Source organism: Anguilla rostrata, chromosome 1, assembly GCF_018555375.3.
Source record: "Anguilla rostrata isolate EN2019 chromosome 1, ASM1855537v3, whole genome shotgun sequence".
NCBI lineage: Eukaryota > Metazoa > Chordata > Actinopteri > Anguilliformes > Anguillidae > Anguilla > Anguilla rostrata.
Genome location: NC_057933.1, coordinates 54,954,414 through 54,979,411, shown reverse-complemented (window position 1 = coordinate 54,979,411; position 24,998 = coordinate 54,954,414). Strand labels below are relative to the sequence as shown.

Below are 24,998 nucleotides of genomic sequence, written 5' to 3'. Positions count from 1 at the left end.
CATAATGAAGTGGCGCTTTCGCAGTGCTGACGGCTGTTCGGCAGGGCGATTATTTCAGACTCCCAGAACAGAGTGACTGCACGCGTCCCCAGTAGGATAAATTAGTGTGTTCACACAGCATGACTTACTACATTTGCAAGGTAAGAAAATGATAGTTAGGAGGAACAGGCTTATGCTGCTTAGAACACTACCGCTTCACAGTGACACAGCCCTTTAATGTAAGTGTGACAGTGACACAGCCCTTTAATGTAAGTGTGACAGTGACACAGCCCTTTAATGTAAGTGTGACAGTGACACAGCCCTTTAATGTAAGTGTGACAGTGATACAGCCCTTTAATGTAAGTGTGACAGTGACACAGGCCTGTAATGTAATCGGGACAGTGACACAGGCCTGTAATGTAATCGGGACAGTGACACAGCCCTTTAATGTAAGTGTGACAGTGACACAGCCCTTTAATGTAAGTGTGACAGTGACACAGCCCTTTAATGTAAGTGTGACAGTGATACAGCCCTTTAATGTAAGCGTGACAGTGACACAGCCCTTTAATGTAAGTGTGACAGTGACACAGCCCTTTAATGTAAGTGTGACAGTGACACAGCCCTTTAATGTAAGTGTGACAGTGATACAGCCCTTTAATGTAAGTGTGACAGTGACACAGCCCTTTAATGTAAGTGTGACAGTGACACAGCCCTTTAATGTAAGTGTGACAGTGATACAGCCCTTTAATGTAAGTGTGACAGTGACACAGCCCTTTAATGTAAGTGTGACAGTGACACAGCCCTTTAATGTAAGTGTGACAGTGACACAGCCCTTTAATGTAAGTGTGACAGTGACACAGCCCTTTAATGTAAGTGTGACAGTGACACAGCCCTTTAATGTAAGTGTGACAGTGACACAGCCCTTTAATGTAAGTGTGACAGTGATACAGCCCTTTAATGTAAGTGTGACAGTGACACAGCCCTTTAATGTAAGTGTGACAGTGACACAGCCCTTTAATGTAAGTGTGACAGTGATACAGCCCTTTAATGTAAGTGTGACAGTGACACAGGCCTGTAATGTAATCGGGACAGTGACACAGGCCTGTAATGTAATCGTGACAGTGACACAGGCCTGTAATGTAATCGGGACAGTGACACAGGCCTGTAATGTAATCGTGACAGCCACTGTGTTGACTGTGGAGATGGTGCATAGGGAGACAGCCTTTTGGTTATCGGGATTTTCCCGCTCTCATCGTGCAAGAGATGCGTATGAGCGACTCTTCTGGTCACACAGTTAGGCACCTATCAACTGCCTCTCCCGGCTGCATGTGAAAGTGTAGCCCTCTGACTCAGTGACTGCGCAGCTGCGTGTGAAAGTGTAGCCTTCTGGCTCAGTGACTGCGCAGCTGCGTGTGAAAGTGTAGCCCTCTGACTCAGTGGCTGCGCAGCTGCGTGTGAAAGTGTAGCCCTCTGACTCAGTGGCTGCGCAGCTGCGTGTGAAAGTGTAGCCCTCTGACTCAGTGACTGCGCAGCTGCGTGTGAAAGTGTAGCCCTCTGGCTCAGTGACTGCAGCTGCGTGTGAAAGTGTAGCCCTCTGGCTCAGTGACTGCAGCTGCGTGTGAAAGTGTAGCCCTCTGGCTCAGTGACTGCAGCTGCGTGTGAAAGTGTAGCCCTCTGGCTCAGTGACTGCGCAGCTGCGTGTGAAAGTGTAGCCCTCTGGCTCAGTGACTGCAGCTGCGTGTGAAAGTGTAGCCCTCTGGCTCAGTGACTGCGCAGCTGCGTGTGAAAGTGTAGCCCTCTGGCTCAGTGACTGCAGCTGCGTGTGAAAGTGTAGCCCTCTGGCTCAGTGACTGCAGCTGCGTGTGAAAGTGTAGCCCTCTGGCTCAGTGACTGCAGCTGCGTGTGAAAGTGTAGCCCTCTGGATCAGTGACTGCAGCTGCGTGTGAAAGTGTAGCCCTCTGGCTCAGTGACTGCGCAGCTGCGTGTGAAAGTGTAGCCCTCTGGCTCAGTGACTGCGCAGCTGCGTGTGAAAGTCTAGCCCTCTGGCTCAGTGACTGCGCAGCTGCGTGTGAAAGTGTAGCCCTCTGGCTCAGTGACTGCGCAGCTGCGTGTGAAAGTGTAGCCCTCTGGCTCAGTGACTGCGCAGCTGCGTGTGAAAGTGTAGCCCTCTGGCTCAGTGACTGCAGCTGCGTGTGAAAGTGTAGCCCTCTGGCTCAGTGACTGCGCAGCTGCGTGTGAAAGTGTAGCCCTCTGGCTCAGTGACTGCGCAGCTGCGTGTGAAAGTGTAGCCCTCTGGCTCAGTGACTGCGCAGCTGCGTGTGAAAGTGTAGCCCTCTGGCTCAGTGACTGCAGCTGCGTGTGAAAGGTAGATGCTCAGCTGATGGACTGCAAAATGAAGAGCGGAGTGGGAGTTTGGACTTTGGAGAACAATTTGACGTAGCAATGAGCACTTAGGACCACTGTTAATGTGACACAGTTTACTCTATGGCCTAACATCATGTATTTGCATTCTGTGAAATCTCTTTCTCTTTCCAAAGGGAACAGATCAACAGGAAGAGTGTGCAGAGGATTGTGGGAAGGGACAGTGAGATGGATCCTAGCCACAACCTGACAGACCTGCTGGCTCAGCTGCAGGCTGCACAGGTGAGTGCCTTCAGGGGTCTCGCCCTTCAGCTGCTCTTCCCAAGGCTGAGCGAAGGGTATTCTGTGTGGTAGTATCTCTGCTGTGGTGATGTTTATGCACAGTTTAACAACGTATGCCTCCATACATAGCATTCACCGGCGTAGTGATATGGTTTCACTAGTATTGTGTATACAGTATTAAACAGTGTAATTTTCGCTCTGGGGCAGCAATGTTTTTTCAGGGTTTTTCCTGGCACAGAATGCGTCTCAGGTGGCAGCTCCTGGTGCTGAGTGGTACATTTCACGCGGCCGTTGTGTTGATGGCTCACCTTCGACCCCTCTAACTTTCCCACGATGTTGATAGAGTAATGAATCCATAACAAGGTTAAAGTTGTAAGACGAAAGGTTTGATTGATAGGTGTCTTTTTTTTAACAAACAGCAACATTTTAGGTACTGATTTTGCTCTCAGCTGTAGAGCATTTTGCTCTCCTCAACCTGTCCTTCGCCAGGTTCCTCTCCTTGAGCTTCTCATGGGTGGTCTTGAGCACAGCCACTTATAGTATGTTTACATTGAGAACTGTATCAGTCACAAAAAACTGAGAATTATAACTGTACAGACTTGAAAGCTTTACATCTCTTGTTCAACTTGGGAGAAAAACAGATTCCTCCTCTGGAACATCTGGAACTGCCTGTGCTACTTCTCATGGATTACTTGCGTCAGACACACGGTTGGAGGGAAGAACTCAGTCTTTGCAAAAGGGTTGAAGTCTCTGTGCAGTGGGCTCACTGCAGGCTTGCAAGGACAGGTCAGCAAGCAAGGCAGGAAAAATCCTTCTGTTTACATCAATGGCCCCCTTGTGGCTTTTCCACCATGTTTGGTTTCCTCCCTGAAACAAAATGTTTATTTCAGAATATAATGGTGTTACATACACAATTGTGCAGTCTTAGAATCCTGACGTTTGTCATCACAAAGCTAAGAAACTCAGACACCTTCTCCGTCTTCTGGAGGCTGCTGGTTCTGTTACTTAATCCCTGGTGGAACCAGATGGTCCCTAGGGTCCCGGGAGTGCTTTGTGAGGTAAGGCACTACCTTTCCTCAGCTAATGCAGTCTGAAACTGCAAGATTCAGGCGGTTAAGCCACAAGATGAACAGTCACCATGTCCTTCAGTCGCCTCCCAACTCCAGAGTTCTTGTATGGGAGTACAAACATTGAATCCACTTAAATAATTGCAATTTAACAAAAACTAGAAACACTGTCTCGCGGTTGTATGCCTCGGATGGAAGGACACAGGGCTGGACTGGGACAAAAAAATAGGCCCTGCCATTTTTGGCTCAGACCGGCCCACCGCAATCGGTTGGACACCGCCCATCAGAACAACATCCTCGCAGACCGTTCAATATGTATATGATGCGTATCTAACCATTTGCCAAACCCCCTACAGAGCGGAGTGTTATGGACAAGTCAAGTATACCAATGCAAGTGGAGCAGTGTACTCACTCACTCTTGATCCTGGTGATCAGAGGTGGCTATGGAGTAAACAATACCCGTACTCAATAAGTAATTATTAAAGAAAAACTGCTAGATGTTGTATGAATAATTCAAATGATTTAATACAATTGTATGTATAAAAAAAAAAACACATTGATTGCCATTCAAAGGCAAAGAATAAAGGTCTTAAATAAAACAAATACAATACAGACTCTCTACAGTAGACAACGTAGCCTGTTTCCATTTTTGCCATAAGAATTTGAGAATACAAGGTGTTATTGTTCATTCTGTTAAAATATTCATAGAAAAGAAAAAGCCCAAAAGCATTTTTGATCAACTTGTTTATGTATGAATCTTATTAAACCCGCCCCATTAGACAAACGGTTGTGACTGGCCTTCAGCTTCACTATCCGCTCATTTTGGACGAAATCCTTTATAGCCTGGTGCCAGACTGATCTGCAGAGCGAATTAAGTGTGTCTAGGCAATTATTATCAGAGCAGACCACAGTACATTTTAGCTCATCAGGAAACCTTCACATCTCTGATTTTAAACACCTGTTGCTGGCACTGACTGCCAGCAGCAGGTACTGCAGGAGCCCCCACAGTCGTTCCAGCAAACATTGAAGTCATTTTGACAAATTTTGAGGCATCCTCCGCCAGCTTTCTTATTTTTTTCTCCCGCAATTTCTCAGCACCATTTTTACGCTTTCCTTTCTCCATCACACACCGCACCGACTACGAGGCTGAGGTGATGTCGACTCGAGTCTCAAGGGCAGAAACGGACAGCGAGGGGTGGGGCCTAGACATGTGATTGGGCCAGCCCAGTGTCAGTATAGAAAACGAACCAATGGGCCACTGATCAGAGGGGGAGTGGGGCCTAGGCATGTGATTGGGCCTGCCCAGTGTCAGTATAGAAAACGAACCAATGGGCCACTGAAATTGGGCCAGGTCAGTGTGAGTATGAACCAAAGGCCCACTGGCCCAAAAGTAGGTCGGCCCACCGGGCATTTTCCCGGTAGAATATAGGCCCAGTCCATGCCTGGACGGACATCCTGAAAACATAATGCCTCCGGCCACGGCTGTGCCATCGCGGAGGCATAAAAATACCTGTCATCCCAGCAGCCCCATCACTGGCAAAAGATGTGAACTGATAAAATATGAGGGCCATGGGAAGCGTTTTAGTTCTTGCAATCACTAAGATGCTCTGTTACAAAGGCTGCATCTCCTCCTGACATTTCTCATGCAGCGGACTTTACATTTGACTGCAGTTTTCCTATTTTCTGCAGGCTCTAGATAGCTGAAGAGAACATTTTCGGTTTCTCACTTAGTTACGCCACTAATAAAATAATACACTTTTGTAGGCTAGCCTGCCCATCGGCTGCTTAGTGACAGCGATGTCAGTTGTCTCATTAACCATCAACCCTCAGACAGGAGCCTTTGACACCGCTGCCACTACCCACATCTTGCCAATTATTTCCAGAATCTCATTAATGATGTGGCTGCTGCTTGTGTATGTGGTGTTGCTATCAGCCTAAAAGAAAGTAAATTGTTCCTTTCATTAATGCAATACCTTTGTTGTAATGTAAGTAATTACAACAACTAAATGTTATTTAGTTTTTAAGGCCACTGCATACTCTGGACTTACTCTTTGTCCTTTAAATAAGGAACAGCCAAGTCTGTTGCTTAAGTGAATAAATGGTTCATAGCTGTTGTGGTGGGGCCACTTCTGTTATTTTGAAGCAGCCCTCAAGTGCCTTGTGCTCATTGTCCCACTGGGGAGCTAAAACTGTCTGCTGCGCTCTCCTTAAAAATAATAGGCCATTGCTATTTGTTGCTTAACGTTAAATTCTTCTACTCCTGACAGGCTATACCATCGTTCTTATTGCCTTTTCGTTTTTTCTCCTTTTCAGTCGCTTGCTTGTGAGTTGTGGAGTTCTTGTGTCTGGTTAAAGCGTCCAGCCTGTGGTCTGTGCTCGGCTGCTTTATCCACAGGCCGCCTGCCGTGCAGTGTTTCCGGCACACCGTGCAGCTCGTACCTGCCGGCGAATGGCTCGGCCAAGTGTGGCTTTTTGTCCAAGCTGGGTCAAACCCACTGGTTCTGTGCGTCAGTCGCCCGCAAAAGATAAATCAGTTCTTATCGTCAAGTAAGAGCTTCTGAGTTTCCAACCTGTTGCCCCTTGGCGCTCGTCTGCTTTTTTCACCTGCATCTGTCCTTCTCTCTGCCTCTCCTCTCTCACGTTCACCAGACTCTTCCTCTGCAGACTCTTCTGAGATCTCCACAGTGTTTGTATTCTGATGCTGCAACTCAGGTCTAGCTGACGTACATCAATATTATTGGTGAAGTGGTTAGGCTCCAAGGAATGTCTGTCTGTTTGTCTATGTGCACGTGGTCTGGTTAATTCCAATTAGCATTAAGTCTGATTCAAATTTTTTTTTACCTCGCTTGTACCTCCTTGCTGTCTGTCCTAGCTCTTTTAGGACTACTAAGAGGAAGAATGCATTGACATGGTGTTACGTGTCTACATTGATAATATTTGGGCACAAACTGTTATAATAGGTCTGTGGCTAAATGTTGAAATGAGCTTTTATGATATAACGTTTTGTAAAGTGCTGAAATAGCTGGCTAGATATAAACATATGTCAAAAGCAGGCCTACGCCATGTGAAAATAATTTATATTTGTGTGTTTACCTGCTGTGTCAATGCAGCCACCAGCATTAATATAACTTCTCCAGGCCATGTGTCTCTATGTTATGTAACTTAGTTGCCTGTTGTTGACAAATGTTGTGAAAACACGCTGCATCATGGACTTCACAATTTTAAATAGAAATTTCTGGAGACGTCACGTCACAACGTTGTCATGAAGTGATGAAAAGATCACTAACTCGCCCCGTTGTCACGACCTTCTGTGTAGCTGGGTTTTGATTAACATTGGTTTCATATTAAGGGGCTTAAGTGGACACTTTTTTACCTTTTGAGTCAGTATTCCGCACTGTCGAAATGAATGCGAGTTGAACTCGAACAAGAGAAGTCAGTCTTCAGCTAGTAGGAAATATGGATTGCACCGCCAGATGTTATACAGTAAGGCACAGGATGGTGAAATGCACCATCTTTTAGCAATGGGTCAAATGAATTGAATAATTGTAAAATAACTCTAAAACCTTTGTTTTTTTGAATACCTCAGAAATATCTTTAGGCAGTCTGAGATTTGGTTTAGGTGGCCACCTAAGAATTCTCCATGGGGGAAAAACCCTGGCATTAACCTGAGTGGAGTCCCTTTTTAAAATTTCATAGAAGGCAGAGGCCAGGCTGATGGAGGAGACTCGACGGCTGAGGCAGGAGAAGCAGGGCCTGGAGGTGGACCTGGAGATGATAAAGAAGGAGAGAGACCAGGCCAGAGCGCAGGTCACCTACACCTCAGGTGAGAGTGCGGGAGGGTATGTTCACGCCGGCGGGGTCGTGCAACACGAAGAGCAATTATGTGTCTGCTCTGACTGCTGTCAGAACAGCTTCAGATGTTTATAGATCACACTCATAACTCAAAAACGTATTGCAGACATACCATCTATGACTTCAGTCTAGTTTTCATGCTGCTTCTGAGGTGCACAGAACATTCGTGCTCCATATCTATTTTCAAAATGGAACATGACAGGAAGCCTACCCTTATGAGCGAGTGTTCAAGAAAGTAAGCACGGAAAAATGTTATTTTTGTTGGCGAATCTTGACAGAATGTCTGTATTTTGACATATAGAGGTGAAGCAAAAAAAATTCTAGACTCTAGGATTCAATCTAGGATGTCTGATGCTTCTATGTGAGTGACTGGCAGGTTTTGTGTAGGCAATCTTCGAAAACAGTTGGAGCAGTGTGTTGGATAATGGATCACTGGTCACTGGTGTGAGTGACATCATCTGGGACGGATGCGTGAATGTGATTGACAGGTGACTTGAACTTTGAGATGCGGGTGCAGCTGGAGGAGCACAAGTCAGAGGTGTCTGCGCTCAAGAAGAGGCTGCAGTGGTACGCCGAGAACCAGGAACTTCTGGACAAGGACGCAGCCAGACTTAGAGCAGCCACTGCCGAGACCCAGAAACTGAAGGAGCAGGTACCGCACCTACCACACCTACACAGTCCCTACAAACCCAGCTACTGCACTTACACCATCTCAACAAAACCAGCTACCACACTTACACCATCCCTACAAACCCAGCTACTGCACTTACGCAGTCTCTACAAACCCAGCTACCACACTTACACCATCCCTACAAACCCAGCTACTGCACTTACGCAGTCTCTACAAACACATCTACCACACTTACACCATCCCTACAAACCCAGCTACCACACTTACACCATCCCTACAAACCCAGCTACCACACTTACACCGTCTCTACAAACCCAGCTACTACACTTACACCATTTCAACAAACCCATCTACCACACTTACACCCTCCCTACAAACCCAGTTACTACACGTACACAGTCCCTACAAACCCAGCTTCCACACTCACACGTCTCTACAAACTCACTTAACACACTTACAAAGTCCCTACAAACTCTGCTACCAAGTTTATACAGTGCCAACAAACCCAACTACTACACTTACACAAGTATCTCTCTAAGCTGTCCCTAAAGCCCCAGCTGTCAAACTTGCTCTGTCCTTAAACATACTGCTACACGCTCCAGAACAGAAGCAGAACAGAATCTTTGGAAGCTATTGAATGTTTTGAGCCCATGACTTTCTCCCAGGTGGAGAGGCTGAAGATGGAGGTGGGGAGGAGAGATGGAATGCAGCAAAAGAAGAATGAGAGGATGGGTGATGCCAAGAGGATACAGGACCTGGAAAGACAGGTGTGTCTGATATCCCATCACCTGGAGGGGCCGGTGTGTCTCAAATCACATTTATATATTCATGATATGGAAACAATGACCATATTTGGTAGTTTTTTTAATGGTGTACAGTATTGTTTTATTAATGAGCAGGACAAAGATGCATGCTTTGTGTAAGCAGGTTGGTGTAATGACACTAGTCTGGAAGCTGTAAAAATGGCCAAGATAATGTCTTGGGTAGACATGGGGTTATACTACTAAGCTGCAAAAATCCAAATCAGTTGGATGATAACATTTTGAGATGCCCAGATCATCCTTAAAATAACTGGTGACTCATATACCTGAAAATAGCTCTGGTAACAGAAATGAACTCTGTGCCGTTATCGGTTCTGTGTACCGAGCTGTACCCCTGGGAGTCTTCATATTAATCCAGAATATCAATTTCCTGAAGAGACGCATCGGTCACAGTGCAGAAACACAGACATCATCGCTCACTCAGACATATCGCTGCAGTCGGTTTTCTCTCGTGTTTGCTTCTCCCTGCATTTCCCCTGAAAAGCGGGGCCCCTTGTGCCCGGTGAGTTATCGCGGGGGATGCAATGATGCACTCCCACTGCAGAAGCGAAGGAGCTCCCCGTTGGTTGAAATCAGTCAGCCGCTCCTTTGTATCCTGTCAGGAGACGGATCCCTTTTTGGGCACAGCTCGGCTAACTTCTGCCAGCATTTGCGGGGAGCTGTGGGGGGGGCAGGGTCTGCGGCGCTCGTATCCTGGCGAGGCGCTCGTATCCTGGCGAGGCGCTCGTGTGGAACCGGGCAGATAAAACCTCCATCGGGTCTTGCGTCAGAGGCAGATGAATCGCTCAGCACACATGTAGCAGCAACGCGTGGCCAATTGGAGCGCGTCGTGCAGGAAGCGCACGCACGCTTTTCATCATCCCAGTGTGTTTTATCAAAGTACGTGTGCGTGTGTGCTTGTGTTTTTGTGTGTGTGCGTTTGTGTATGTGTGTGTATGCGCGTGTGCGCACATTTGTCAATGTGTGTGTGTGTGTGTATGTGTGCGTGGGTACATTTGTCAATGTGTGTGTGTGTGTGCGCGTGGGTACATTTGTCAATGTGTGTTTGTGTTTTTGTGTGTGTGTGTTTGTGTATGTGTGTGTATGCGCGTGTGCACTCATTTGTCAATGTGTGTGTGTGTGTGTGTGCAATTGTTCTGTACGCTCACTGACCTCCTGCCTTTGTTCTCACCATCTCTCCCATCACCCCACCTGTCCATTCCTACATCCCATTCCTTCCCTCCCTCCTCTCTCTCTCTCTCCTCCTCTCCGCTGGTCTGAACCTTGCAGGTGAAAGAGATGGAGAAGATTCTGATGCGTAGGAATCCTAACTCCCTCCCGGCGCTCATTTTTGCCGCGGCCTCGGCGGGTGGGGGAGGGGCCCCAGAGTCCCCGCAGACCGTGGCCCTGCTGGAGCGGCGCATTCGCAGGCTGGAGGCCGAGCTGGAGGGCCGGGACGAGGAGGCCAAACGCAGCCTGAGAGCCATGGAGCAGCAGTTCCAAAGGATCAAGGTAAAGGCCTGGATTTACTATGGTACAGTACTACTGGATTAAGGTAAAAGCCTGGATAGTCCAAGTTGAACTATGTCTGACTTGCGGACATTTTAGGGTTAAGGCCTGTTTCTGTATGGTTACATTGTACGCTCTGGATTAAGAGTTGCAAATGCCTGAGTATTATTACTATGGTACACTACTACTGGATTAAGGTAAAGGCCTGGATTTACTATGGTACAGTACTACAGGATTAAGGTAAAAGCCTGGATTTACTATGGTACAGTACTACTGGATTAAGGTTAAGGCTTGGATTTACTATGGTACAGTACTACAGGATTAAGGTAAAAGCCTGGATTTACTATGGTACAGTACTACAGGATTAAGGTTAAGGCTTGGATTTACTATGGTACATACTACTGATTAAGGTTAAATTACTAGGTAAGTCCCAGGTTGGAATACTGATTACTTAGGTTCCCTACTTGAAAGACGGTTTTCTCTTGGGTGTTCGTTAAGTCCTTGGTTATGTGATATCAGTGTGGGATCCTCTCTTTGGGTAATGAATCGCTTGCAACAATGCTGCAAGTACTGTAATGTGTATTTACTTATGGACTACATACTACTGCTGGCTCCTTAATGAGGATCTTAATTGGTCTTGGAGTTTACTAATGCCAAAAAGGATTATGTACCACAAAGTTTGAAAGGTATCACGCCATGCACTTCGTATTAGACTAAGACATGTACTACGAAGTAAGTCAAATAATTCATTGTTTACTATGGTACAGTACTACAGGATTAAGGTTAAGGCTTGGATTTACTAGGGTACAGTACCCTAGGATTAAGGTAATGTACTGAATTTACTTAGGTACAATACCCTAGCATTGAAATAAATAAGGTTTTTACTTTGGCGCTCTGTGATCATGGTTAAGGCCTTGGTTTACTGTGATATAGTGGTGGGCATCCTCTCATTTAAATGATTTTATTGAATGCCTTGGTAACAAACAATTAAAGTACTGTGCTGCTCTATATGTGTGTATATTAGCCTACATTACAGACCAATACATTAGCCTACTGCTGGGCCTCCTGCTAATGAGGGATCATCTGTAATTGAGTCATTGGAGCCTTAAGCTTTCTCCAATGCCAAATAAAGGATTATGGTACCAACAAATGCTTCTGAAAGGATTATTTTTCACGCCATGCACTTCGTATTCAAGACAAAGACATGTACCGTGAAGCTACAAAGTCCAAATAATTACATTTGTTTAACCCATGTGTTCAGTATGGATCATATTGACCCATTTTGAACTACTACTGAATGAGGAAGCATTTCATAACCAGTGACTTAACCAGTGTAAATTCTGTATTTGCTCTATGTCTTTTTGCCTATATGGGTTCTTTGAATATAAAATAAAGTTAAAAAAGAATTGAGTGACAGTTCAAAACAAGAAATATCAATAAACTACTGCATGAAATGTACTGCTCCTTGAATCTTCTGCACCTGGTTTCATTTGAATTCTTCACAGATAAACACGATTTATGCCCCAGTGCCTTCATTATAGTGGGGTTTTTATTTAAATCACAACTCTTCTGGGACGGACAAGTTCAACCTTTTGCAGAAAATGCACAACGCTATGTTTGGAGGGAGAAAGCACATCCTCATCCCACCTGTGAAGCGTGGCGGGAGGAGCATCATGGTTTGGGGCTGCGTGGCTGCCTCAGGGCCTGAACAGCTTGCAGCCATTGAAGGAACAAAGCGTTCAAAATTGTATCTAGAAATTTTACCGGAGAATGTCAGGGTAGTGGCCCGTCACCTGAAGCTTAATAGAAGTTGGCTGATGCCACAAGACAGTGACCCAAAACACAGGAGTAAATCATAAACAGAATGGTTTAAATAGAAGAAAATGAATGTTTTGGATTGGCCAAGTCACAGTCCAGACCCTAACACAGATGAGATGTGGCAGGACCTGAAGTGGGCTGTTCATGCAAGAAATCCGAGAAATATCAATGATCTGAAGCTGTTTTGTATGGAGGAATGGTATAAACTTCTTCCTATCCATTGTGCAAATCTGATTGGCAGCTATAGGAAACATTTGTTGGAGGTTGTTGCTGCTACAGGTCTTTCCAGTTACTAGATGCAATGTTTCACATACTTTTTCCAGCCTGAACTGTGAATGTTTAGACAATGTGTTAAATAAAAACATGAAACGTGCAATTGATTGTGTTCTTAGTTTAAGCAGAATCTGTCTATTATTGTGACTTGGATGAAGATCAGACCATATTTAATTAATATTTAATTCAATGATAAACCTTCGACAAACCTTTTCTTGAAAATGTATATTGAGTTGTTGTGCTTTAAAATACCAATATTATCCTGGCTATATTTGTCCCAGGATAACCGTTTCACAGGTGCTAGTAAGTAATCAGAACAGAAGGATTGAACCAAAGAAAGTGGGTGAGAAAATGAGAAAAGACAGCTCAAACTGGTGTTATTTATCCTAGAAATGAAATGAGAACATTTATATAGTTTCATTCAGTTATTGGTGTCTCACAGATGAAAAATGCTTTAATGTTATTAGATGTGTTGCGTAGGTGTTAAACCATGTGTGCAAGTCAGCTAAACCCCCCCCTCCCCCACAAGAAAAAATATCTGGAGATGTGCCTTGAATATAAAGAAGTTCAGGATGATTTCAGGTTTGCAAAGATCCCGAAACAATCTGCCCCCCCCCCCAAACAACATGATTACGGAAGCTCATTACTGTGAAAGTGAAGCTCCCAAAAAATGGCGATGGTCTATATAGCTGCAGTTAGTTATCTGCTTAATCACAACAGAATGAACTGTAGCTTTGTTAGCTAGCTAAGTGTTCATTTAAATGCAAGTGATCACTGCTCAGTCGCACGTCTGCCTATGACAATTTATGGTGTTAAGGTGTTGTGGAGCGCATGGTGTTGAGGTGTTGTGTAGTGTATGGTGTTAAGGTGTAGAGCATATGGTGTTATGGTGTTGTGGAGCATATGGTGTAAAGGTATTGCTGAGGTGTTGTGGAGTGTATAGTGTTAAGGTGTGGAGCGTACGGTGTAAAGGTGTTGTGGAGTGTATAGTGTTAAGGTGTTGGGGAGCGTACGGTGTAAAAGTGTTGCTGAGGTGTTGTGGAGTGTATGGTGTTGTGGAGCATGTGGTGTTAAGGTGTTGTGGGGCGTATGGTGTTATGGTGTTGTGGAGCATGTGATGTTAAGGTGTTGTGGGGCGTATGGTGTTATGGTGTTGTGGAGCATGTGGTGTTAAGGTGTTGTGGGGCGTATGGTGTTATGGTGTTGTGGGGCATATGGTGTTATGGTGTTGTGGAGCATGTGGTGTTATGGTGTTGTGGAGCATGTGGTGTTAAGGTGTTGTGGGGCGTATGGTGTTACGGTGTTGTGGAGCATCTGGTGTTAAGGTGTTGTGGGGCGTATGGTGTTATGGTGTTGTGGAGCATGTGGTGTTAAGGTGTTGTGGAGCATGTGGTGTTAAGGTGTTGTGGGGCGTATGGTGTTACGGTGCTGTGGAACGTCTGGTGTTAAGGTGTTGTGGGGCGTATGGTGTTAAGGTGTTGTGGGGCGTATGGTGTTACGGTGTTGTGGAGCATGTGGTGTTAAGGTGTTGTGGGGCGTATAGTGTTACGGTGTTGTGGAGCATGTGGTGTTAAGGTGTTGGGCGTATGGTGTTACGGTGGTGTGGAGTGCATGGTGTTAAGGTGTGGTGGGGCGTATGGTGTTACGGTGCTGTGGAGCATCTGGTGTTAAGGTGTTGTGGGGCGTATGGTGTTACGGTGCTGTGGAGCATCTGGTGTTAAGGTGTTGTGGGGCGTATGGTGTTACGGTGCTGTGGAACGTCTGGTGTTAAGGTGTTGTGGGGCGTATAGTGTTACGGTGTTGTGGAGTGCATGGTGTTAAGGTGTTGTGGGGCGTATGGTGTTACGGTGTTGTGGAGCGTCTGGTGTTAAGGTGTGGTGGGGCGTATGGTGTTACGGTGTTGTGGAGTGCATGGTGTTAAGGTGTTGTGGAGTGCATGGTGTTAAGGTGTTGTGGGGCGTTTGGTGTTAAGGTGTTGTGGGGCGTATGGTGTTACGGTGGTGTGGAGTGCATGGTGTTAAGGTGTTGTGGGCCGCATGGTGTTACGGTGTTGTGGAGCGTCTGGTGTTAAGGTGTGGTGGGGCGTATGGTGTTACGGTGCTGTGGAGCATCTGGTGTTAAGGTGTTGTGGGGCGTATGGTGTTACGGTGCTGTGGAACGTCTGGTGTTAAGGTGTTGTGGGGCGTATAGTGTTACGGTGTTGTGGAGTGCATGGTGTTAAGGTGTTGTGGGGCGTATGGTGTTACGGTGTTGTGGAGCGTCTGGTGTTAAGGTGTGGTGGGGCGTATGGTGTTACGGTGTTGTGGAGTGCATGGTGTTGTAGGGGAATCAAGATGTTCCCAAAAACAGGTAAAATGACTGTTAGCCCAGGAAGAAGCAGATCAAAAGTTTGTAGTAAAAACAGGAAGATTTATTACGCAGCCGGCTACGGGAACAACTCAGCAAGGAAGTTCAAAATAGTATTGGTGGGTGATCAGATTTATACAGTTTACAGTAGACTGGTATTTGCATATTGTGGAATTATATTGTTGAAAGGGAGCACTGCCTCTGATTGGTGATAGAGGCTGTGCTTCCTTCCGATTGGACCATTCAAATTCAAATCCATCCTACCTATTCAAACAGGTACCATTCACATTGAAATTGAATACAACAGGGGGGCTCACCCCCTTCCCCCCTGGGGCCCAGCGGAAACTTCCCAAACGCAGAATACACAAAACTGTCTGTTTCCCAACAGTGTTAAGGTGTTGTGGAGTGCATGGTGTTAAGGTGTTGTGGGGCGTTTTGTGTTAAGGTGTTGTGGGGCGTATGGTGTTACGGTGTTGTGGAGCGTGTGGGGTTAAGGTGTTGTGGGGCGTATGGTGTTACGGTGGTGTGGAGCGTCTGATGTTAAGGTGTTGTTAAGGCCTTTCCTGTGTTGCAGATGCAGTATGAGGAGCGCATCTCAGAGCTGGAGCAGCAGTTGGCGCAGAGCTCTCCGGTGCTCCAGGGCGACGGGTCCAGCTCTCCTCAGGGCAGCCAGTCGAAGGCGCAGCTGCTGCAGGCGGAGCTGGAGAGCGAGCGGGAGGCCGGCCAGGCGCGTGAGCGCTCCTTGCAGGCCGAGCTAGCGGCGCTGCGGGAGCGGCTGTCCCAGGCCGGGCTGGGAGACGGCTCATCTCACAGCCCTGCCCGGCTGGACCGGCAGGCGGAGGCGGCGCAGAGCGCCCGGGTCCAGCAGCTCACCAAGGAGCTGGCCAGCAAGAGCCGGAGCGTCCAGGAGCTGAGCCGCACCGTGGAGCGGCTGCAGAGGGAGCGCCGCACGCTGCTGTCAGCCCCGGCCCCGGCCCCCGCGGGGCGGCCCGGGGAGGGGAGGCGCCCCGGCGCGCAGGGGAGGGGCAGAGGGGCCGGAGCTGGGGCCGAGGCGCAGACCTTCCCCCCCACGCTGGACGAGAAGGACTACCAGCCCACAGCCTTCTCCGGCTCGCACATCTCAGAGGTGCTGCAGGAGAGCCAGAGGCTGCGGGCCCGGCTGGAGCAGCAGGAGCTGGAGGCCGAGCAGGAGAGGGTCTCACTGAGGGCCACTGCCGCACACGCTGAGGCAGAGCTGCGCAGGTTAGGATATACACACACACACACACTCACACTCACTCTCTCACACACTCACACACACACACACACACACACACTCACACTCACACTCACACACATACTCACTCTCTCACACACACACTCACTCATTCACTCACACACACACACACACACACACACACTCACACACACACACACACTCACACTCACACTCACACACATACTCACTCTCTCACACACACACACACTCATTCACTCACACACACACACTCTCTCACACACACACACACTCATGCTCTCACACACATTCTCTCTCTCACACACACTCGCTTTCACACACATTCGCATACACGCACTCGGGCTCACACACACTTGCCGTCACACACACTCGCTCTCACATACACTCGCTCACACACACACACTCGCGCTCTCACACACACACGCTCACACACACTTGTGCTCATACACGTGACAGGAATAATCCACTCCGAGAGGCGTAGAACCCCTGGACGCGAAGCGGAGGGGGGTTGCCTCAGACCTGCCAACCTGCACGCATTTTGTGTACCAACCACGCAATTCTTGGTCAAAATACGCAGGTACGAAATGCCAGCTGAAACTACGCAAAAAAACATTATTGTAATTTAATTACGGAAAACAATCAATTAATACAAAACAATACCGTACATTTATTCGGTATTTAAACTACATCCCTCGGATTGAACCAGATGCTACGACCTTGTGCTTGTGGTTCTGTAACCCCTCCCCGACACACTCAACATCCACTGATACGCAGCGGTACTTTATTATCCACCGAGGCGTAACGCTGCATTGCTGAGGTAAAATGGGAAGTGGGAGAGTAATAATCAAGCACAAAAATGTGACATGTTAACATGTGACATGTTAACATATAAAACGTTAAAACATGTTCGGTAACTTTACGAGATGATGCATTTCAAGGGGTATATCCTAATGAGATAAATTTGTGTAGTTATCCGTAGTAGTAGCTTGCATGCGATTTAGCCTCGTTACGAGACGTGAGAATAATTGATGGAGTAATTTAGCTGCAGTAACTCAAACGCTACGGAGACTCCCTGTTCAAACTTTGAATCGCGCACGCTCTGTTGGAGCAAAGTGACCATTGCAAAGGTGTTTGACTATAGACTGCTAACGTAGCAAATAATTCCTATTATTGCAGCCGGTCACCCGACCAGCCTTGCAGTTAGAAAATAATCATGACGTCAGATGACGAGGATACTAACAAGGAGAGAGAGTGAGAGAGAGAGCAGCAGACCTACTAAAAAGAAGCGAGTCCATGCCCCCCAGAAGTTTCTCGCAAAATATCAGGAACAATGGCCGTGCCTCCGCCCCTCAAAACTTCCGCACCAGGCATGTTGCATATTGTGCATTTGATTTTGACATTAGCCACCAAGAAGCTTCAGGTAATAATTTAGCTAAACCTCTAGTTACAAAAGCCTACATTCCTAGATAATTTTTCATTTGAATACTATTTTTTTCATTAGTCTTATATGATGTGTGCCTATATAAGCTGATTTAATTATTTAATTATTAAATAAAAATGGTAATCATGAACACAAACTTGGTTTTATTTATAATTGACAGTGTTTTACATTGCAACATAAGCTTTTTTTTTTACATTACAACATAAGTTTCTGTAAATACTTGAAAATTAAAACATATGTTACAATATACAAAATAAATTATTTCCATTTTTATTAAGTGTATGCAATTCACTTATGGTTATCAGTTTGTATAAGCACACATATCATATAATGAAATATTAATCATGACAAATTTGTTTTAAGCAGGTGTACTCAAACGTTTGACTTGAAAGTATATCATAATATAGCCCAGTGCAGTGCAAGTGATATTTTAGAATCAGGTCAATTCAATTCAAATACACAATTTTGCCTGATCACATCAACAGTCAAAACCAGAATTATGAAGAAAGGCTTGTGTGTGCGTGCAAAGCGAAGTGGTGCGAAAGCATGTGATCTAAGCGTTACACTGACTATTGTGGTACTCAAAATATTTTGGCAGGTCTGATTTATTCACTCTTTCACACACACACACACACACACACACACACAGGATTCACACTTTCTCACACACACACACACACACACACACACACTCTCACACAGGACTCACACTTTCACACACACACACGCACACTGTCACACAGGTACTCACACTTTCACACACATGCGCACTCACACACAGGTACTCACACTTTCACACACACGCACACTCTCACACAGGTACTCACACTTTCACACACACACACACACGCACACTGTCACACAGGTACTCACACTTTCACACACACGCACACTCACACAGGTACTCACACTTTCACACACACGCACTCTTTCACACACACACACACACACATGCACACTGTCACACAGGTACTCACACTTTCACACACACACACACACTCTCACACAGGTACTCACACTTTCACACACACGTACACTCTCACACACGCACCCTCAGGCACTCAAGCACATACTCACCGTTTCTCACACACACGCACGCACACTCACGCATATACTCACACTTTCCCGCACACTCTCACACAGGTACTCACTCTTTCACTCACACACACGCATGCACACTCACGCATATACTCACACTTTCCCGCACACAGGTACTCACTTTCACACACACACACGCACATACTCACCGTTTCTCACACACACACACACACACACGCACACTCATGCATATACTCACACTTTTCCACACACACTCACACTTTCACACATTCACTCTCATGCACATGCTCGTAGTTTCTCAGACAAACACACACTCTCAGGCACGTACTCACACTTTCACACGCACTCACACTCACGCGTACACATACACACACTGATGCTTTCAAACACGCACACTCTCACACTTTTCTCACACACACACACACACACACACCTCCCTGAACTGAGAGAACTTCAGACTCCCAAACTTCAGTACCGAATTTGCAGTTTTGCATGGAGAGCCAAGAAGTCATTATTTAAGTGTTAGTGGTTCTGTTCATTTACGTAGGTGGAGGGCAGGCTCAGAGCCATGTTATATCGTCATTAGCATCATTATCAGCCAGCACGTCCTCCAAGTAAGATTGAGCCAAACTGCGTAAAAAGCTGTATTGAGCCATATTTTTAAATGTAAAGAACATCTATCAGATGAATGGTAATTTGACTGCTTTGGGTTATGCCATGGGTATAAAGTGAGGATGTGTGGTGTAATTGGCTCAGACCTACTGCTGTCATTTCCCTATTGTAATCCTCTCCGCTCTTGCTTTGATCAATAGCCAAGTCAATGACTTTGGTTTAATAGTGTGGCAGGGTTGCCATTGTTATTTTTGCATTTATTTTCCATGCGAGATATGTGGACACGTAATTGGTTGTTTTGGGTCATTCGGTTCTTATTCAAGCCATTAAAAGCACCCCATTGCTTTTAATAAAACAAACAAAAAATTATTTATGAGGAAATGCATAGGAGTAACAGAAAATGGAACATAATGCAGAAGGCGGTGGCCTACTTCAGTTACAAAGAGGACATGATTAGACTTTCCCTTCTTTAGAAGCGGTTTAATGATGCGGTTCCTCTTGAGTTGGGCACGTGGGCACGCAGCCGTTGTGTGAGCGTGGAAAAGGACAGCGGGGGCACGGTGCTTAATGAAGAGCACGTTAGGGCCCGGGGCCCACAGCGTTCCTCTCACGGTCCCTCAGGCGGACTGGTCCACAGCGTTCCTCTCACGGTCCCTCAGACGGACTGGTCCACAGCGTTCCTCTCACGGTCCTCTCACGGTCCCTCAGACGGACTGGTCCACAGCGTTCCTCTCACGGTCCCTCAGACGGACTGGTCCACAGCGTTCCTCTCACGGTCCTCTCACGGTCCCTCAGACGGACTGGTCCACAGCCTTCCTCTCACGGTCCCTCAGGCGGACTGGTCCACAGCGTTCCTCTCACGGTCCTCTCACGGTCCCTCAGACGGACTGGTCCACAGCGTTCCTCTCACGGTCCTCTCACGGTCCCTCAGACGGACTGGTCCACAGCGTTCCTCTCACGGTCCCTCAGACGGACTGGTCCAGGGTCCACAGCGTTCCTCTCACGGTCCCTCAGGCGGACTGGTCCACAGCGTTCCTCTCACGGTCCCTCAGTTGGACTGGTCCACAGCGTTCCTCTCACGGTCCTCTCACGGTCCCTCAGTTGGACTGGTCCACAGCGTTCCTCTCACGGTCCTCTCACGGTCCCTCAGACGGACTGGTCCACAGCGTTCCTCTCACGGTCCCTCAGATGGACCGGTCCGGGGTCCATAGCGTTCCTCTCACGGTCCTCTCATGGTCCCTCAGACGGACTGGTCCACAGCGTTCCTCTCACGGTCCTCTCACGGTCCCTCAGTTGGACTGCTCCACAACGTTCCTCTCATGGTCCTCTCACGGTCCCTCAGGCAGACCGGTCTGCAGCTGGGGACTCCCCCCTCAGTAAAAGCGTGCCGTTTGGCTCTCACACCCACTCATGCTCATCCTCACGATGTTCTCTCAGCCCTTGTGTTCGGTTGACTTATTAAGCACCTGTCAAACTGTTAGCCTGGGTCAGATGTGCCCAGGACATTGATGGGATTTTAAACAGATACAGAAGTGCAATTTGGGCAAAACATTACTCTTTCTCTATCTATAATTCAAAACAGTATTAGCAGTATGTATGAGTAATGGTTGCCATTTACCTCTGCTAGATTGTATTTACCAATGAAAATGTCATTCATTTTTTTGGTAAAGATGTGATATTTAAAGTTCATCACAATGAAGGCATGGGGGCATAAATCATTTTTGTGAAAATTTAAATGAAACATAAGTTTTTAACCAGAAGATTATTGATATGTATTGTTTTGAACTGACATTTTCAATTATTTTTTGTATGTAATTATATAGAAGAAACCATATAGGCAAAAAGACATGAAGCAATACAGATGATGAACAACAAATAGAAACACAAACCAAATGTACACTGGTTTAGTTACTATGAATATGTAATTCATAGTAACATATGACTATGAATTACATGACTCAAACGTGTCATTGCCTGTCAAGTTTAAAACAAAATCACTATTGTGTTAATTAAGCTACACTTTCAACATAATGGAATTAATTAAGCTCTAATCGAATCTGCCTCACTGCCACTCATGGACAGTATGTTGCTGTCCCAATTCTGCACAGGATGCATTCTGGAATTGTGTTTCAGCACTGCGCTGACAGGTTAGGCAGTCCTATGACTCTCCCAACAGCTGATAAATGGAGGGATCTGTACTCAGCTCCTCCCTCTGTCGCCCCCTACAGGACGCGAGAACGTGCTGAGGAGCAGCTGCTTGCGCTCCGGTCTCAGCACCAGAAGGAGCTGGAGGGCCTGCTGGCTCGCCACGCCCTGGAACACTCCGCCTCCAAAGTGGCTGAACTGGCCAATCAGATGTCCACGCAAGAGGTACATGTACGCACTCACACCCAGTGGGGAAAGTGCAGATGGATAGGGCAGCAGCCGTTACTTCATTGATATTTATTGACATATGCCCGTGTCCAGAATGACATTTAGACTTAAAGCTTGAACAAACTATATTTATTCCGCTGAAGTTTTTACAAAAAAAAGTTTGGATTAAGTGCCTAGGTCAAGAGAGAATCAGCTTTACATTACATTACTGGCATTGAGCTGAAGCTCCTATCCAAGGAACTTTCCAAAGCAACTATCCAAAGCACAGTTTTTGCATGTTTCAAATAGTATCCTGAATATATGTCCTGAATATATATACTGAAGCAATGCAGGTTATGTACCTCTAGGGTGCGACAGCAGACGTCCTGCCTTGGAATCAAACCTGAAACCTTAAGGACACAGGCCCCAGTTCTCCTACACTGCTGTCCTCACATGGCATGTGGTGTTGAGTTGGAGGAGTGTACAGCTGACCGCTGGGTCATAGAGACCTGTTGATGGAGCGGTATGCTGTAATCAGCGGTGTGAATCCATGTTATGTCCAATGCAAACAGAGAGCAGGCGTGCAGTTTTCTCACCTTGTTCTGACCTCATAACTGCAGATCATGATCAGGCACCTGCGGGATCAGCTGAAGGATCTGCAGGGCTGCAGGGAGGCTCTGACACTGTCTCAGGTGCGAGAGGAAACCCTGCAGACCCAGGTATGCCCTCCCCTCTTTAACACTCACTCTGCCTCATGGGGGATTTGTGATTGAGTCTCTTAAGGTGTTTGTGTGTGTGTGTGTGTGTGTTGATGCGTGTGTGTGTGTGAAATATGTGTTTACTGTGTTATTGCGTGTGTGTGCGCGTGTGAATTATGTGCTTACTGCGTTATTGTGTGTGCGTGTGTGTGTGCGTGTGCGTGTGCGCGTCTGCGTCTGTCTGTGTCTGTGTGTGTGTGTGTGTGTGTGCTTGTGTGTGTGTGCGTGTCACTGTAGATGGCCAAGCTTCTGGAGGACCTCAGGGAAGCGAAGGAGGCTCACACCCCAGAGTTGCGTCACTTCAGCGCCCTGGAGAGAAAGATCGAGAGCATGGAGCTCAGATACACACAGAGGGAGAGAGAGCTGCAGCAGGTACTCCACACACATGCACATACACACACACACACACACGCACACAATAATGCAGTAAGCACATAATTCACACGCGCACACACACGCAATAACACAGTAAACACATTTCACACACACACACACACACACACACACAGTGAACACATTTCACACACGCGCACACTATCAAATCAAATATGCATACATTTTCATTTCTATGGGCTTTATGATTCATTACCACCGCAGGCTCTCTGTGCCACGCTATGTAAATGCTTCTGGTGTAAATGTAAGTGTAAGTGCATGTAAATGTAAGTGCATGTAAATGTAAGTGTAAGTGCATGTAAATGTAAGTGGGAAGCGTGTGCTTTGTCGGTGAGCATCAGCAGCGAGGCCCTGTGACCCTCCCTGAGCTGCTTAACCCCTGCGGCTCGCAGGTGATCGCCCAGACGCGGCTGGTGGTGGAGGCGGAGCAGCAGAAGGAGGTGGAGCGCTGGAGGAAGCAGGCGCAAGCCAAGGGCCAGGAGCTGGAGGCCTTCCGGGTGGAGCTGGACTCCATCCTGGACGTTCTGAGAGAGCTGCAGAGGCAGGGCGTGGTCATCCCCGTCCCGGAAGCTTCTAGAGCCGAACCGTTCGGCTGGGGAAGCTGACCCACCGGGGTTTGAGGCAGAACCTGCAGACTGCACACGCTGACCGGTCCAGTGGCCCGGTTTCCCTCCAGTGTCGATTCACTGCAGGACCGCACCACAACAGCTGCAGATTGGCGTTATTGCTATTGATCGCATTCAGGTCCTCCTGCTACCGGTCTTTGAATTGCGTATGCTGCAGGCGCAGAAGGACCTGTGTGGTACTTTACTTCCTCAATCTGCTGGCCATTTAACCTGATGCAGAAAGAAACTGAAGGGGAATGCTTTGTGAAGAGCTCAGGAGAATAATGTGCAGGAACAGTGGTGCACACACCATCAGTTGCTGAAATAATGTTGCACTTACCAGCAACTGGAGAAATGCTGTTGCTTGTTTCAGCAGCTATGAGAAAAAGTGTCGTTACTATTATTGCCTACAGTATATGATCAGTAACAAGAAAAGTGAACAGGATTCTGTGCTGCAGATTGTGCTCTTATTCTCCGCGCTGTGTCTGGTATGAGTGACAGTAGAACAGGGGATCAGGAGGGTTGAAGGGTCATTGGATCTGCACATGCTGTGCTCCGAGGTTTCCCCTGTTCTCCAGTAGGGTTAACATTTTTGGTTGCACTTAGGTTCCTGATTGGAGGTTCTTTTGTGGTCATGTCGGGTTTGCGATGTGTAAATCAACCCATGTTTTAGGGCAAGACCACAAAAAATGGCATTTTCTCCTTAGGTAATTTATTTATTGTTTAATACATTTGCAAATATTTTATTCTAGCTATTTTCGGATAATGCGTGATATATTTCATTGTTATTCAGTTGCTGACATGTTTTATGATCCTGTGTGTGTAGTTTTGTAATTAATTTAAAACAAAAGTAAAAGTTCGTTTTTCTGCTTTTGTCAATTTTAATTGTCGCATATTTAAGTTTATTCTCAAACTCTAAAAAAAAAGTTTTGCTGCAGGACACCAGTAAGTATATTTATCAGAGCATGATTTCCTTTAGCATCGTGCTTAAATATTTACCAGTGGCATCTGTAAATAGGGATGAAGGGATGTATTTTAACTATAATACTGTGTGGATGTAACATCTAAATCTAAATCTGACCATGTGGTAATATCACGGGTCTCAGGAATTGTGCATAGGCAATGGAGCCTTGTCTCATAACTGAACATGCTGAAAAGTTAATGGCTAACTAGTAGCTATTAAACTGTCATAAAACAGAAATGCCAAACTCCAGTAACTTATACATTTGATACAGTTATACATTTCACAACCCATGTAATTCAACATTCAACTAAATAAAAAGCAAACGCCAATGGACTAGGTGTGTGATCTAAGCGCCTTCGACCATGGTGTGATGGTTGGTGCCAAATTTTTTTTGTTCCAGCATCTCAGAAATAGCTGCCCACCTGTTATTTTCATGCACTACAGTCTCTAGAGTTTACACAGGATGGTGCAAGAAAAAATAACATCCAATGTGAGAGGCAGTTCTGTGGGCAAAAACACCTTGTTAATGGGAGAGGTTAGAGAAGAACAGACTTGTGCAAGCTAACAGAAAGGCTGTAAATGCTCAAGTAAGCGCAGTTTACAGCAGTGGTGTGCAGACGGGCGTCTCGACGCACTACACGTCAAACCTTGAAGCAGAT

At 46.5% G+C, this 24,998-nt stretch overlaps 1 protein-coding gene across 5 annotated transcripts in view; it reads left to right on the top strand.

The window, feature by feature from the left end:
* cep162 (centrosomal protein 162) overlaps positions 1-24,243 on the top strand; it is a 51,441-nt gene extending 27,198 nt beyond the window's left edge. For all 5 annotated transcript variants that reach the window (XM_064343203.1, XM_064343173.1, XM_064343193.1 and 2 more), the window contains 10 exons: positions 2,517-2,622; positions 7,386-7,512; positions 8,030-8,193; positions 8,838-8,939; positions 10,263-10,484; positions 15,493-16,160; positions 21,496-21,637; positions 22,240-22,338; positions 22,615-22,749; positions 23,163-24,243. In XM_064343203.1, the coding sequence (XP_064199273.1) occupies positions 2,517-2,622; positions 7,386-7,512; positions 8,030-8,193; positions 8,838-8,939; positions 10,263-10,484; positions 15,493-16,160; positions 21,496-21,637; positions 22,240-22,338; positions 22,615-22,749; positions 23,163-23,375 (1,978 nt within the window). In that variant the 3' untranslated portion in view covers positions 23,376-24,243. The remainder of the gene's footprint in view (positions 1-2,516; positions 2,623-7,385; positions 7,513-8,029; positions 8,194-8,837; positions 8,940-10,262; positions 10,485-15,492; positions 16,161-21,495; positions 21,638-22,239; positions 22,339-22,614; positions 22,750-23,162) is intronic.
* Positions 24,244-24,998: the final 755 nt, after the last annotated feature.